Raw genomic sequence first — 15,305 nt, 5'->3', positions numbered from 1 at the left:
GGTTTATTTCCCAATACCAGATCAAGTACAGTCTCCCCTCTAGTTGGTTTATCTACATATTGCATCAGGAAACCTTCCTGGACACACCTAACACACTCCACCCCATAAACCCCTTGCTTTAAAGAGATGCCAGTCAATATTAGGGAAGTTCAAATCACCCATCATAACAATTGCACCATTCCAGAGTCTGCCTCCTTATCTGCTGTGTTATTATTGGGGGGTTTTATATAAAATAACCAAGAGTTATTTCCCCCTTCCTGTTTCAAACTACCGCTCGCATTGACTCAGTAGACCATTCCTCCATGACTTTCTCCTTTTCTGCAGCCGTGACACCATCTCTGATTAGCAATGCTACTCCCCCACTCTTTTGCCTCTCTCCCTGTCCTTTTTGAAACATCTAAAGCCTGGCACACTCAGCAGCCATTCTTGCCCGAGTCATTCAAGTCTCTGTAAGGAGCTGGAATTGGATAAACTTAGGATCACCCAGGAGGCAGAACAATTGATAGTTACAAATTTCATAGTTTCACGTATTGATCCACACTCGACTTCTTTCGCCTTGCTTATGATACTCTTTGTATTAAAACAGACACATCTCAAACCATCTGGCTGAGTGCTTCTTTGCTCTATCATCTGCCAATCCTTCCTCATAAACATCCTACAAGCTGTCACTACTTGTGCGCCATCTGCCCCATCCTCTGCCTCTTCACTTCGGTTCTCACCACCAATAAATCTATTTTAAACCCTCCCAGTAGCATCAGCAAACCTCCCTTCCAGGATATTGGTTCCCCTCCAGTTCAGGTGCAACCCGTCCCACTTGTACAGGTCATCCCTTCCCCAGAAAACTTTCCAATGATCCAAGAACTTGAAACCCTGCCCTCTGTACCATCTCCTCAGCCACTCATTCATCTGCACTATCTTCTTGTTCTGACCTTCACTAGTTCATGGCACTGGGAGTAATCTGGAGATTACCACCTTGGAGGTCCTGCTCTTCAGCCTCCTTCCCAGCTCCCTAAAATCACTGTGCAGGACCTCTACCCCTCTCCTGCCTATGTCATTGGTACCAACATGTACCATGACCTCCTACTGCTCACCCACCACTTCAAGAATATTCTGCAACCGCTCAGAGACACCCTGGACTTTAGCACCCGGAGGGCAGCACACTATCCTGGCCTCTCTTTTGCTGCCGCAGAATCTCCTATCTGTCCCCATATCAAGTCCCCTATGACTATTGCTCAGCCTGACTTCACCTTACCCATCTGAGGCTCAGAGCTGACCACAGTGCTATTGGTCTGGCTGCTGCTGCCTTGCCCAGACAGATCATCCCCCTCAGCAGTAGCCAAAGGGGTATACTTGTTACTGAGGAGAAAGACCACAGGGGGAACAGCACTAACTTCCCTCTTTACCTCTCTTGGTGTTTACCCATCTAGTCCTTGAGTTTTGTGGTCTGGGTGTAATCACCTGTTCAAAATTTGTACCTATCAATTGTTCTGCCTCCTGGGTGATCCTAAGTTTATCCAATTCCAGCTCCTTAATGCCGTCTTTCTTAAGCTGGAGCTGATAAACTTAGGATCATCTAGGAGGCAATTCCCACAGGTGTAGTCATCAGGGAGACTACCAGGTTCCATGAATGCCCACATCCTACAGGAGGAGCATTCCACTGCCATATTTGCCATCCTGCTTGCACTGTACAATGGGCAATCAAGACCAAATTTTCTCACCTGTTTCTTTGGCCTCAGCCTCTTCCCGTCGAAGCCTCTTCAAAGCCTGATGCTCCTACTCTCACCGCTGCCCTGCTTGCCCCTTCTCTACTTTTACTTAATTCACAGTGCTCTGCTCCTGTCGCTGATTGGACCTCTAAAATGTCCGAATGCCCATGAAGCTCTCCTTTTATACTAGCTTTGCCAACCCGTGAGTAACCTCTTTGAAGTGCTCTGCTCCCAGTGTTGGTTGGATCTCTGGAATGTCTGAGCAGTGGTAGAAGTTGTGAGAATGGATGCTAAGCCCAGGGTTGACAAGGCAAATACTCTAGCTCAACTCAAACTATTGGTTAAAATAGGATGGCAGCATGACCTTTGTCATGCAGAGTTGAGGAGAATGGCTTTTGTTTCTTCAATATCAAATTGCAAGAAATTGTAGTTTATTCAAGACTGATTTAAAACAGTGGCTGTAACCTAGCTTTTCTATCATTCAGAATTTTGTCCATAATGTGGTTCTTAGTCTAGTTATTAAGCCCTGTCAACTGAAAATGCTGTTGCCTGCATTGGAATCATTCTCTCTCTCTCCTAATCTACCTAGGATCTTACATCCAGCCAAACCCACTCGCCACTGTTATTCAGCTTTACACCTTCCATCTACCCATTACCCAGATAGCTTAACCCACCAAATCTGCTTTCAGCTTCCTCAACTCGTTCCATCTGCCCCTCTACCCTGCCTTATCCATTTCCACTTATCAATGTCATCATTACCATCTTTAACAGATTCCAGAAACTGTAGTTTCTGCTTATCACCTTCTCAGTGCTCTTTCTCTGCCCTCACCTGGCTCCACATGTTCATCAACCCCTTCCTCACCTGTTTCCACCTATTGCCTGCCAGCTTCCACAATGCTGCTCCCCTTCAGGTCTTTATATTGCTAATTTCTCCTGCACTCTAAACTCTGATGCAGGGACTTGACACAAAATATTGACTATGTATCCCTCTGCCACCAGAGATGAAGTTTGTATTTTTTGGTCGGGATTCCAGCATCTACAATTACTTTTGTCTCCACCTCTGTGGAGATACTTGGAATAGATCCCAAAACTATAGATTTGCTTCATTAACTTTTGTTTTAATTAACTTTGTGAAGGACAATTAAATTTTTGATCTAGCAATGAAGAGTCGAAAAAGATGTATGTTGGTTATATCATTTTTTAAGGTTATTTTATTTTGGAATTGTCTTTAACATTGTTCTTGTAATGCACTAATATTACTTAAAATGACTGGTTGCTTGCAACAGGATGTCTTGTAAATATTTACCACCTTTTTATATATTATAAAGATCCAGGCATTAGGTACAGTCTGCAAAGCTTTAATACAATGAGAACATAATTTCAAAAGGTTGAATGTACAATATTGATTTATACAATAATAAGTATTTTCAAATACAGTTCAATATTGTACAACATTTACAGATGTTATTTCATTATAAGTATCAAAATAAGTGAATGAACAAAGGGAACCTCTTCTTCATAGACTTCTGAAAGCAGATGCATAGCTCTGTTGTTAAGGAACATTGACTAGGCTGAATTGTTTTTCTTCTTAAAAATCAGCAGGCCATGACTAGATTCTTGCGGCAGCTCATGGAAGTGCACCTGTTTAAAGAGAAGTTTTGATAAACCAGATTATCAGATGGTTCTTTGTTAAAATGGAAAAAACTGTACAATCAAGTTGGTGCATGGAAAAATTACTGGCTTCCAGTAGGCAGTTTCAGTGTTCAGCCAGGGATGAAGACAGAAAGGTAACATTTCTCATATTAAAGATTTTTTTTATAAAAGCACTCGGTCAACTGCTGCCAGCAATGCTTCAGACAAAATCATTCATCTTGAAAGGAAAGAAGAAGTCAGAATAAGATGGTGGAGAGGAGAAGGAGGTCAAGCTAGAAGATGAAACCAGGTCTTTTTCTATAAACATATTTTACAATTAATAGAACTATGGTTACTGGTTTCCAAATTCTCCCCCACTGACAGCTCAGCAACTAAGCTCTGCCTTCTTTCCCCAGAGCAAGTAGACATTGACTCCAGTGCTAGGGCTGCTATACTCTAATTTCAACACTGAAATATAGGCTCGGACAGTGCATTCTTGGTTTCCCAGAGAGACTTGAAAAAAGAATAGAAATTCTTAGCCTGGTTATTTAGTTAAATGAAGATTCATTCTAATATTACAATCTATGTATTGGGAAAACAAGGAATTTGAATTTTTTTCCTTTAATAAACAGTAAATTGCTTAAAAGTATTACATAGAACATAGAATAGTACAGCACATTACAGGCCCTTCAGCCCACAATGTTGTGCCGACCCTCAAACCCTGCCTCCCATATAACCCCCCCCCCCCCACCTTAAATTCCTCCATATACCTGTCTAGTAGTCTCTTAAACTTCACTAGTGTATCTGCCTCCACCACTGACTCAGGCAGTGCATTCCACGCACCAACCACTCTCTGAGTGAAAAACCTTCCTCTAATATCCCCCTTGAACTTCCCTCCCCTTACCTTAAAGCCATGTCCCCTTGTACTGAGCAGTGGTGCCCTGGGGAAGAGGTGCTGGCTGTCCACTCTGTCTATTCCTCTTAATATCTTGTACACCTCTATTATGTCTCCTCTCATCCTCCTCCTCTCCAAAGAGTAAAGCCATCACAAAAAGTAGAGGTCCCAGAACAGATCCTTGTGGGACACCATTAGTCACAACCCTCCAATCTGAATGTACTCCCTCCACCACGACCCTCTGCCTTCTGCAGGCAAGCCAATTCTGAATCCACCTGGCCAAACTTCCCTGGATCCCATGCCTTCTGACTTTCTGAATAAGCCTACCGTGTGGATCCTTGTCAAATGCCTTACTAAAATCCATGTAGATCACATCCACTGCACTACCCTCATCTATATGCCTGGTCACCTCCTCAAAGAACTCTCATCAGGCTTGTGAGGCACGATCTACCCTTCACAAAGCCATGTTGACTGTCCCTGATCAGACCATGATTCCCTAAATGCCCATAGCTCCTATCTCTAAGAATCTTTTCCAACAGCTTTCCCACCACAGACGTAAGGCTTACTGGTCTATAATTACCAGGATTATCCCTACTACCTTTTTAGAACAAGGGGACAACATTCGCCTCCCTCCAATCCTCTGGTACCATTCCCGTGGACAACGAGGACATAAAGATCCTAGCCAGAGGTTCAACAATCTCTTCCCTTGACTCGTGGAGCAGCCTGGGGAATATTTGCTACCTTACTACCTTTATACTGCTGCTCTTTCCTCAAAGCCTCTCTATATGTTAGATCTGGCTTTACTCCATGCACTTCTTTCACTGCTCTACTGCTCCGGGTCCCATCCCCCTTGCAAATTAGTTTAAACCCTCCCGAACCATGCTAGCAAACCTACCAGCAAGGATATTGCTCCCCCTCGAGAAACAGAAATCTACAGCTTATTACAGGCCCTTCAATACACAGTGTTATGCTAACAATGTAACCTACTCTAGAAACTGCCTAGAAATTCCCTAGGGCATAGCCCTCCATGTTTCTAAGCTCCATCTACCTATCTAAGAGGCTCTTAAAAGAACCTATTGTTTCTGCTTCCACCACCGCTGCCGGCATTGCATTCCACATGCCTACCACTCTCTGTGTGGAAAAACTTACCCCTGACAACCCCTCTGTACCTATTTCCAAGCATCATAAAACTATGCCTCTTGTGTTATCCATTTCAGCCCTGGGGAAAAGCCTCTGGCTATCCACATGACCAATGCCCCTCATCATCTTATACACCTCTATCAGGTCACTTTTCATCCTCCATCACTCCAAGGAGAAAAGGCCAAGTTCACTCAAATTCTCATGAGGTACGCTTCCTAATACAGGCAACATCCTTGTAAATCTCCTCTGCACTCTCCCTATAGTTTCCACATCCTTCCTGTAGTGAGGTGACCAGAACTGAACGCAGTACTCCAAGTGAGGTCTGACCAAGGTCTTATACAGCTGTAACATTACTTCTCGGCTTTTGAGATCAGTCCCATGGTTGATGAATGCCAACACATCATACGCCTTCTTAACAACACTGTCAACCTGCACAGCAGCTTTGAGTGTCCTATGGACACGGAACGCAAGATCTCTCAGATCCTGCACACAGCCAAGAGTCTTACCATTAATATTATATTCTGTCTTCAAACTTGATCTACCAAAGTGAACCATTTCACAGTTATCTGGGTTGCCCAGTTCTGCATCCAATTGATGTCCCACTGTAACCTCTGACAACCACACTATCCACAACACCTCCAACTTTTGTGTCATCAGCAAACTTACGAACCCACCCTTCTACTTTTTCATCCAGGTCATTTATAAAAATCACATAGAGGAAGTGTTCCAGAACAGATTCCTGAGGCACACCACTGGTCACCGTTCTCCATGCAGAATGTGAACCATCTACAATCACCCTTTGCCTTCTGTGGGCAAGGCAATTCTGGATCCACAAAGCAAGGTCTCCTTGGATCCCATGCCTACTTACTTTCTGAAGGAGCCTTGCATGTGGAACCTTACCAAATGCCTTACTGAAATTACTGAAATCCATACACACTACATCCACTGCTCTACCTTCATCAAAATGTTTTGTTCACATCCTCAAAGAATTCAATCAGGCTCGTAAGGCACAATCTATCCTGGACAAACCCATGCTGACTATCTCTAATCAGATTATATCTCTCCAAATGCTCATAAATCCTGCCTCTTAGGATCTTCTCCAACAACTTGCCCACACTGAAGTCAGACTCACTGGTCTATAATCTCCTAGGTTATCTCTACTCCCTTTCTTGAGCAAAGGGAACGGTACTTCTCTCATCCCTATTCATGATATAAAGATTATCAGCAGTCCCCTCCCTCACTTCCCACAGTAGCCTGGGGTACATCTTATCCAGTCCCAGTGACTTTAACTTAATGCTTTTATCTAGCCCCATCACTTCCTCTTTCTTAATGTCTATATGCTCAAGTGTTTCAGTTCACTGTAAGTAATCTCCACAATTGCCAAGGTCCTTTAACCTAGTGAATACTTAAGTATAGTATTCATTAAGTACCTCCGCTACCTCCTCTGACTCCGTGCACACATTTCCACTATTGCACCTGATTGGCCCTATTTTCACATGGCTCATCCTCTTACTTTTCACATACTTGTAGAATTCAGAATCAGGTTTATTATCACTGGCATGTGATGTGAAATTCGTTAACTTAGAAGCAGCAGTTCAATGCAGTACATAATATAGCAGGAAAAAAATAATAATAAATAAATTACATATATTGAATAGATTTTTTTTAAACATGCAGAAACAGAATACTGTATATTTTTTAAAATATGTGTCCAAAGATCCAATGTCCATTTAGGAATTGGATGGCAGAGGGGAAGAAGCTGTTCCTGAATCGCTAAGTGTGTGCCTTCAGGCTTCTGAGAGATCTGACCCCTGACCAGGTTCATTTCCCAATACCAGATCAAGTACAGCCTCTCCTCTAGTTGGCTTATCTACATATTGAGTCAGGAAACCTTCCTGAACACACCTATCAAACTCCACCCCATCTAAACCCCTTGCGCTAAGGAGATGCCAATCAATATTAGGAAAGTTAAAATCTTCCATCAATGCAACTTTATTATTATTGCACCGTTCCAAAAACTGCCTCCCTATCTGCTCCTTGTTATCTCTGTTACTATTGAAGTCTCTGTAATGGCCACAAAGTTGTAGTTCCATGTATGAATTGGTAATTAAGTGATTGGTATGTTATTTTCATGAATTTCAAAAGAAATATTTAAATTGTGTCATCTCTAAACATGACTGAAAATGTAACGTCTATAATACAAGTGGAAAAATGTGGTATTTGTTGATTTAACTTAAAACTTTTTATTATGTACCATTCTTATGACTGCACATGATATGCAATTAGTGTTGTTCAAAGCTTCTAGAATGGAGCTGGACAGGTGTCCCTGAATATTCCTTTCGTGTGATAATGATATTTTTATTCTAGTCCTTATGAAGTGAATTTATGAATACAAATATACAAGGCAACTACACTTATCACTTATGTTGCATGTAACGGATACAACCTTTAGGGACTATTGATGTATCTTTAGGACTGCTAATACATTTTCCTTGAGTTTAAAGTTAAGTGAGAATTGAAATGCAAATCTGCCTATAACATTCTATACCTCATGATAAACAGTACAATTGTCCTCCACAAAAATTCTAACCTATATTGCATACAGGATCACAGAATGTAAATTAGACATTCAGCTGAGTTAATACTAACTCTATATAAAAACATTCCCGCTCCGAGCCCCACAGGTTCAAGTATTTCAGTTATTTACCCATCCCCCTTTAAAACTCCATAACTGAATCTGCCTCCACTTTTATCCCAGCAGTGAATTCTAAACCCTCATTGCCCATTGTATTTTAAAAAGAAGTTTATCTTATATAACCATATAACAATTACAGCACGGAAACAGGCCATCTCGGCCCTTCTAGTCCGTGCCGAACGCTTACTCTCACCTAGTCCCACCTACCTGCACTCAGCCCATAACCCTCCATTCCTTTCCTGTCCATATACCTATCCAATTTTTTTTTTAATGACAAAATCAAACCTGCCTCTACCACTTCTACTGGAAGCTTGTTCCACACAGCTACCACTCTCTGAGTAAAGAAGTTCCCCCACATGTCACCCCTAAACTTTTGCCCCTTAACTCTCAACTCATATCCTCTTGTTTGAATCTCCCCTACTCTCAATGGAAAAAGCCTATCCACGTCAACTCTATCTATCCCCCTCATAATTTTACATACCTCTATCAAGTCCCCCCTCAACCTTCTAAGCTCCAAAGAATAAAGACCTAACTTGTTCAACCTTTATGTTATTTTAGTTGTTTTGTCAGTCTCTTTCATTCTGTTTCTCCTTGTTCAAAACCTGTGTAATGGGAAGAGTTTTTCTCCGGGTACTCCGTCCACACCTTTTGTGATTTTAAATAAACCTATTAAATTCCCATGTAACCTCCCTTGTTCGAAGGAAATAAATCCCAGTTTCTGTATGTCTAAAGTTCCTCATTTTTAGAAATATTTTGATAAATGTCTTCTACACTTCTTCAAAGCTTTCACATTCTGCTTAAAGCATGACACCCAGGATTGGATGAGATATTCCACCGTTACCAAACTGCTGTTATCGGAAATCTCATCATGGTGTCTTTGCTCTTGTACTCAATACCTGTATTCATAATAGTCTGGATCCTCTGTGCTTTCACACAGGGATTACAATTTGCACTCCCTCTTTTAACAAACTATGCATACACACATTCAGACCTGTCTGTTCTTGAACTCCTTGTAGAATTGTCTCCTCAGGTTTACATTGTCTCTTATTCTTCCTCCCAAAGTGTAACTATGGCTGGCACAAGACGGCACATTTTTACGGTGCTTGGAAGTAGGTACAGAGGAGATGTCAGGGGTAAGTTTTTTTTATGCAGAGCGGTGAGTGCGTGGAATGGGCTGCCAGTGGTGGTGGTGGAGGCGGAAACGATAGGGTCTTTTAAGAGACTCCTGGATGGATATATGGAGCTTAGAAAAATAGAGGGCTATGGGTAAGCCTAGGTAGTTCTAAGGTAAGGACATGTTCGGCACAGCTTTGTGGGCCAAAGGACCTGTATTGTGCTGTAAGTTTTCTATGTAACACTTAATTTTCCTTGGTTCTAAATTCCATTTACCATCTATCTGCCAATTCCAACGATTTTTGTATATATTTATACTACATATATTTGTTTAAGGGGAACTTCTTTACTCAGAAGGTAGTGAGAGTGTGGACTGCTAGTGGATCTGGTGGATGCACCTTTCATTTCAGAGAGCTTTGGATAGGTACATGGATGGGAGGTGCACGGAGGGTGATCATCTGGGTGCAAGTCAATGGGACTAGGTGGATTGATGTTTCAGCACAGACTAGATGGGCTGAAGAGCTTGTTCTGTGCTGTGGTGCTCTATGACTGTCTATCCCTGAAGTCAATTTCTATCCTTCCAGCATTTCATCATGCCTTCACCACCAAGAATATTATAAAGAGCAGCCTGAATGATTTTGAGGTTTATCGCTTCAAAAATCGTGATATCTAGTGTTGGATAATTGGATTAGTAAGTATGTAGATGATACTAATGTAGGTGGCGTTGTGGATAATGAAGTAGGTTTTCAGAGCTTACAGAGAGATTGAGGCCAGTTAGAAGAGTGGGCTGAATGATGGCAGATGGAGTTTAATGCTGATAAGTGTGAGGTGTTACATTTTGGTAGGAATAATCCAAATAGGATATACATGGTAAATGATAGGGCATTGAAGAATGCAGTAGAACAGAGTGATCTAGGAATAATGGTGCATAGTTCCTTGAAGGTGGAATCTCATGTGGATAGGGTGGTGAAGAAAGCTTTTGGTATGCTGGCCTTTATAAATCAGAGCATTGAGTATAGGAGTTGGGATGTAATGTTAAAATTGTACAAGGCATTGGTAAGGCCGAATTTCGAGTATTGTGTACAGTTCTGGTCACCGAGTTATAGGAAAGATGTCAACAAAATAGAGAGAGTACGGAGAAGATTTACTAGAATGTTACCTGGGTTTCAGCACCTAAGTTACAGGGAAAGGTTGAACAAGTTAGGTCTTTATTCTTTGGAGCGTAGAAGGTTGAGGGGGGTTTTGATAGAGGTATTTAAAATAATGAGGGGGATAGATAGAGTTGACGTGGATAGGCTTTTTCCATTGAGAGTAGGGGAGATTCAAACAAGAGGACATGAGTTGAGAGTTAGGGGGCAAAAGTTTAAGGGTAACACAAGGGGGAATTTCTTTACTCAGAGAGTGTTAGTTGTGTGGAATGAGCTTCCAGTAGAAGTGGTAGAGGCAGGTTCGGTATTGTCATTTAAAGTAATATTGGATAGGTATATGGACAGGAAAGGAATGGAGGGTTATGGGCTGAGTGTGGGTCAGTGGGTCTAGGTGAGTAAGCGTTCGGCACAGACTAGAAGGGTCGAGATGGCCTGTTTCCGTGCTGTAATTGTTATATGGTTATATAGTAATCTTCATTTTTTTTCTCAATTCCTCAAAAGTATTTTTGTGGTTCAATGCACCTATCTGAACAGCCTCAACTAAACAGATCTTATTTCTCATATAAAGCTGCTGTTGTATCTTATCCAGTTCAAAGCAAGATATTTTAATGTTGTTATAGCCAGGGGTGGTGGTGGGGATAAGCTCTTAATGGTGTCCATTTTAAATAGTCTTTGATAACCCAGTTCAGCTCCTGGCCTTCACATGTGGCTTATCTACTAAGCCTAACGGAACTGTTTCTACGGACAGGAGAAGGGGCAAAGGCAGGTTACTGGCATCCTAAACCTGGTCACCTCAGCAGATGGGCCTCATCAGCCTGGTTGGCAGCTCATCTAGAAGGAAAACTCTGATCTCAAACCTCTGCTGCTTTGTGGCTATATGCAATTATGGGGAAGACTTTGGAGTAAAGCTCACGGAAAAATTTGGAGCTAGAGTCCCTAAGGCATTTCTATGTTGAGTTCAACACTGACCTGACAACTGCTGCGATGCCACAAGTTTCAAAATGTATTGGTCTTTGCCATTCCTTTGGATTCATCGGCTGCGTGGAGAGGGGATAAATTCATTCCAAACATAGTATTTCTGTATGAGTTCTTATATTTGTCATCAAATATAAGAACTCAAACAAATACTATGTTTGGAATGAACAGTCATTCTCATCTTTGATGAGGTGTTTCTGGGATTGCATACCCAGAGTTATTTTCCCATTTTGATATACAGGTAGTCCCCGAGTTATGAACGTCTGATTTTACTGACAACTCGTACTTACGAACCGAAGAAGGAGAACGCTGTCCGCCATTTTATGTCGTTGCCGTTGACACTGTGTTGAGTGTTTAACTTTGTATTTGGCTTAAAATTTTCTTAGTAAGACCCCCACCCCCCCACCACACCGGTCGGCTGGTAGCGCAGTGAGATAGGCGCCGGCTCGAGATTCGAGAACGGAGGTTCCCGAGTTCGATCCAGTGACACACCGCTCCCGTGCCGGGTTTTTGTCGATCCAGTGACTCCTGTACTATCCATGCCGGATTGATGTTGAGCTCACAACTCGACCTCGTAAAAAAAAAACACTGCCAGCTCCAGTTTAAATTCCCATGCGGAATATTGTGGAGGATCAAATACCCACACCCAGCACAGCTGCCACTTGTCCCATTTAGGATCCGGGGAATACAGTGCGGTAGTCCTTAGGACCCAGTGGACCTCGGGAGCCAGCAGAGCTCGAGACCCGCCGCCCACAGGGTTTCTGTTCCATTGACGGAAGCGATTGCAATTGAAAATAAAGTGGAAATAATAAAGCATTTGGAAAGAGATGAAACGCCATCAGTCATTGGAAAATCGTTAGGCTACAGTCGGTCAACGATCGGAACAATTTTAAAGGATAACGGATAAAGTGAGAAGAATGGAGCATGTGAAAAGCCCTGCCCCGATGGAAGCTACAATTATTACTAAGCAACGCAGTGGTTTAATTACTGAAATACAATACATACGCTTCTTAAGTGTTTTATATGCATAGAAAGGTAAAATATATACTATATACTAAGACAAACATTTGACTAACTGACGCTAAATAATACCAGATGTACTTGTTCCAACTTACGTACAAATCCGACTTAAGGACGGACTTTGGAATGGAACTTGTACGTAACCCGGGGACTGTCTGTACTGTACGCTCAGTGGCCACTTTATTAGGTAGCTCCTGTACCTAATAGTGGCCACTGAGAGTATGTCTGTGGTCTTCTGCTGCTGTAGCCTATCCACTACAAGGTTCGATGTGTTGTGTTTTCAGAGATGCTCTCCTGCACACCACTTTTGTAACGTGGTTATTTGAGTTACTGTCACCTTCCTGTCAGCTTGAACCAGTCTGGCCATTCTCTTCTAACCTCTCTTATTAACAAGGCGTTTTTGCCAACAGAGCTGCCACTCACTGGATGTATTTCTTTTTTCACGCCATCCTCCATAAATCTGGTGACTGGTGTACGTTAAAATCCCAGGAGATCAGCAGTTTCTAAGATACTCAAACAACCCTGTCATTCCATGGTCAAAGTCATTTAGATCACATTTTTCCCAATCCTGAAGTTTGGTCTGAACAACAAAAATGAACCCCTTGAACATGCCTGCATACTTTTACACATTGAGTTGCTGCCACATGATTGACTGATTAGATATTTGCATTAACGAGCAGATGTACGGGTGTAGCTAATAAAGTGGCAAGTGGGTGTATATCATAGTCATTGAAAATAAACTGGTGAGGATTACAAGTTGTAAAATCATACTTGTGGTAAATCACTGAGACCATACAAATACACAAAGGAAAATCATGCATAATGTGTCAGGATTTCTCACATCAGTGCTCTATGTTCAGAGTCCTTCAGTCACTCTTATTTATACTGAACTGTTACTTGTTTGGAATTAGAAAGTTTACTCTCTGCCATACTGTTAGAGCAGCTAAAAAGCTGCGTAATTGAAAATTAAAACTTCAGTTTAGTACCTGAACATATTAATATCAGAACCAATATTTCACCAGTGTTCTGATTTTGACAATCAGAGTAGGTAGTTTAAGTGGTTCAGCATGGACTAGATGGACTGAAGGACCTATTTCTGTGCTGTACTTTTCTATCACTCTATGACATGATGGAAAAGACCAATCAACTAGCAAAAGTTGCTATCCCATTTGGAGTTTGAGAACCAGAACCAGGTTTAACATCACTGGCATATCAGTGAAACATGTTGACTTAATAATAGAGGGGGAAAACTGTGAATTACAGTACGTTTACAAAATGGTTACATAGGTAGTTCAAAAGTAGAATTTTAAAACAAGTAGTAGAGTTCATGAGTTTAACATCCACTCAGAAATTGGGTGGCAGAGGGAAAAAAAATCTGTTCCTGAATCGTTGAGTGTGTGCCTTCACACTTCTGTACCTCCTTCCTGATAGTGGCAGTGAGAATAAGGCATGACCTTGGCGATGTGGGTCCTTAGTGATGGACGCTGCCTTTTTGAGGCATCACTTCTTGAAGAGGTCCTGAATACTACGAGGGTTAGTGCTCATGATGGAGCTGACTCTTTGCAGCTTACTCCGATCCTGTGCGATAGCAACCACCAACACACCCCCACATCATAGCTGCGTTGATATGTTTGGTCCAGGTTAGATTGTCAGACATATTGACACCCAGAAACTTGAAATTACTCATTCTTTCCACTTCTGATTGGAATTTATTCCAAAAGGTTATGATGAATTTCCCCTCCCACACTATTCCCTTTGTCTTTCTCCATTTTGCCCTCTGAAACTCAAGATGTTCAGTTCTGTTTAACAATCATGCTCTCTTGTTACTTTAAACAGATAGAGTGGTACTTACCATTTGTATATCAGAATGTACTCTGGAGAGAAAGTCCAGCAGTTCATTGTTATCAATGAGATATGGATTGCGAAGTTTTTTAGTGAATTTGTGGATACCTGTGAAAAATGTTAAAGAAAGGAACTCAGGCTTTTTTTTTCTCAACTCTTAGGCTGTTAATATAATCAACATTCGATTGAGACTATTCATACCTGTAAAATCAGCAAAACTATGTACACAGTTAAACCATCTTACATGGTTTCTTATTCATTTTTGCATTAATGGGCCATGTCACTATCTATTAGTTTTAACTCACCTCAAGACCATAAGATATCGATGTAGGAACAGAATTAGGCTATTTGGTCCATTGAGTCTGCTCTGCCATTCCATCATGGCTGACTTATTATCCCTCCCAGTCCCATTCTCCTGCCTTCTCCCTGTAATCTTTGATGCCCTGACTAATCAAGAACCTATCTACCTCCACTTTAAATGTACCCAATGACCAGGTCTCCACAGCTGTCTGTGCCAATGAATTCCACAGACTCACCACCCTCTGGCTAAATAAATTCCTCCTCATCTCTTTTTTAAATGGGCATCCCTCTACTCTGAGGCTGTGGCCCCTGGTCCTAGACACATCCACTATAGGAAACACCCCTCTATATTTGATAGGTTTCAGTGACATTCCCCTCATTCTTCTAAACTCCAGCGAGTACAGGCCCAGAGCCATCAAACAGTCGTCATACCATAACTCTTTCTTTGCAGTAATCACTCTTGTAAACCTCCTCAAATTAAGGCATAATTAGTACTTCTCCTTGGAGGCAGTGACACCAGATAAAGGTCCTGTATGTGTTGCTGTGGGATCCTAATTTATTTCTTTTGCAGTTTGAAATCCTACAGCCTAAGATCTTGGATTTTGTTTAAGAGCCAGCAGATGTTTGAAACTATTGGCTTTTGCCCATGTTTGGGATTCCTGAATGTAGGTGAGAGTCCGGAACTTGCGCTCAGCTGATTGCAATTCAGGGGATGTCTGTGCTCTGTTTCTGAGCTCAGATTTCTGCAGGGAACACAAACTTTTATAGATTACTTACTTAACTGATGCTGGATTAATCTGCTATTAGTCTAAAGGCCTATTCAGTTTAATAGTGATAAA

The 15,305-nt window shown here is 41.7% G+C and overlaps 1 protein-coding gene across 3 annotated transcripts in view; it reads right to left on the bottom strand.

The window, feature by feature from the left end:
• Positions 1-2,894: 2,894 nt before the first annotated feature.
• Positions 2,895-15,305, bottom strand: part of mctp1a (multiple C2 domains, transmembrane 1a) — a 553,815-nt gene continuing 541,404 nt past the window's right edge. For all 3 annotated transcript variants that reach the window (XM_073066356.1, XM_073066347.1, XM_073066365.1), the window contains 2 exons: positions 14,177-14,274; positions 2,895-3,347 (listed from right to left, as the gene is read on the bottom strand). In XM_073066356.1, the coding sequence (XP_072922457.1) occupies positions 3,273-3,347; positions 14,177-14,274 (173 nt within the window). In that variant the 3' untranslated portion in view covers positions 2,895-3,272. The remainder of the gene's footprint in view (positions 3,348-14,176; positions 14,275-15,305) is intronic.

This window comes from Hemitrygon akajei, chromosome 2 (assembly GCF_048418815.1).
Source record: "Hemitrygon akajei chromosome 2, sHemAka1.3, whole genome shotgun sequence".
Classification (NCBI taxonomy): Eukaryota; Metazoa; Chordata; class Chondrichthyes; order Myliobatiformes; family Dasyatidae; genus Hemitrygon; species Hemitrygon akajei.
This window is presented reverse-complemented; position numbering and strand designations above follow the sequence as displayed.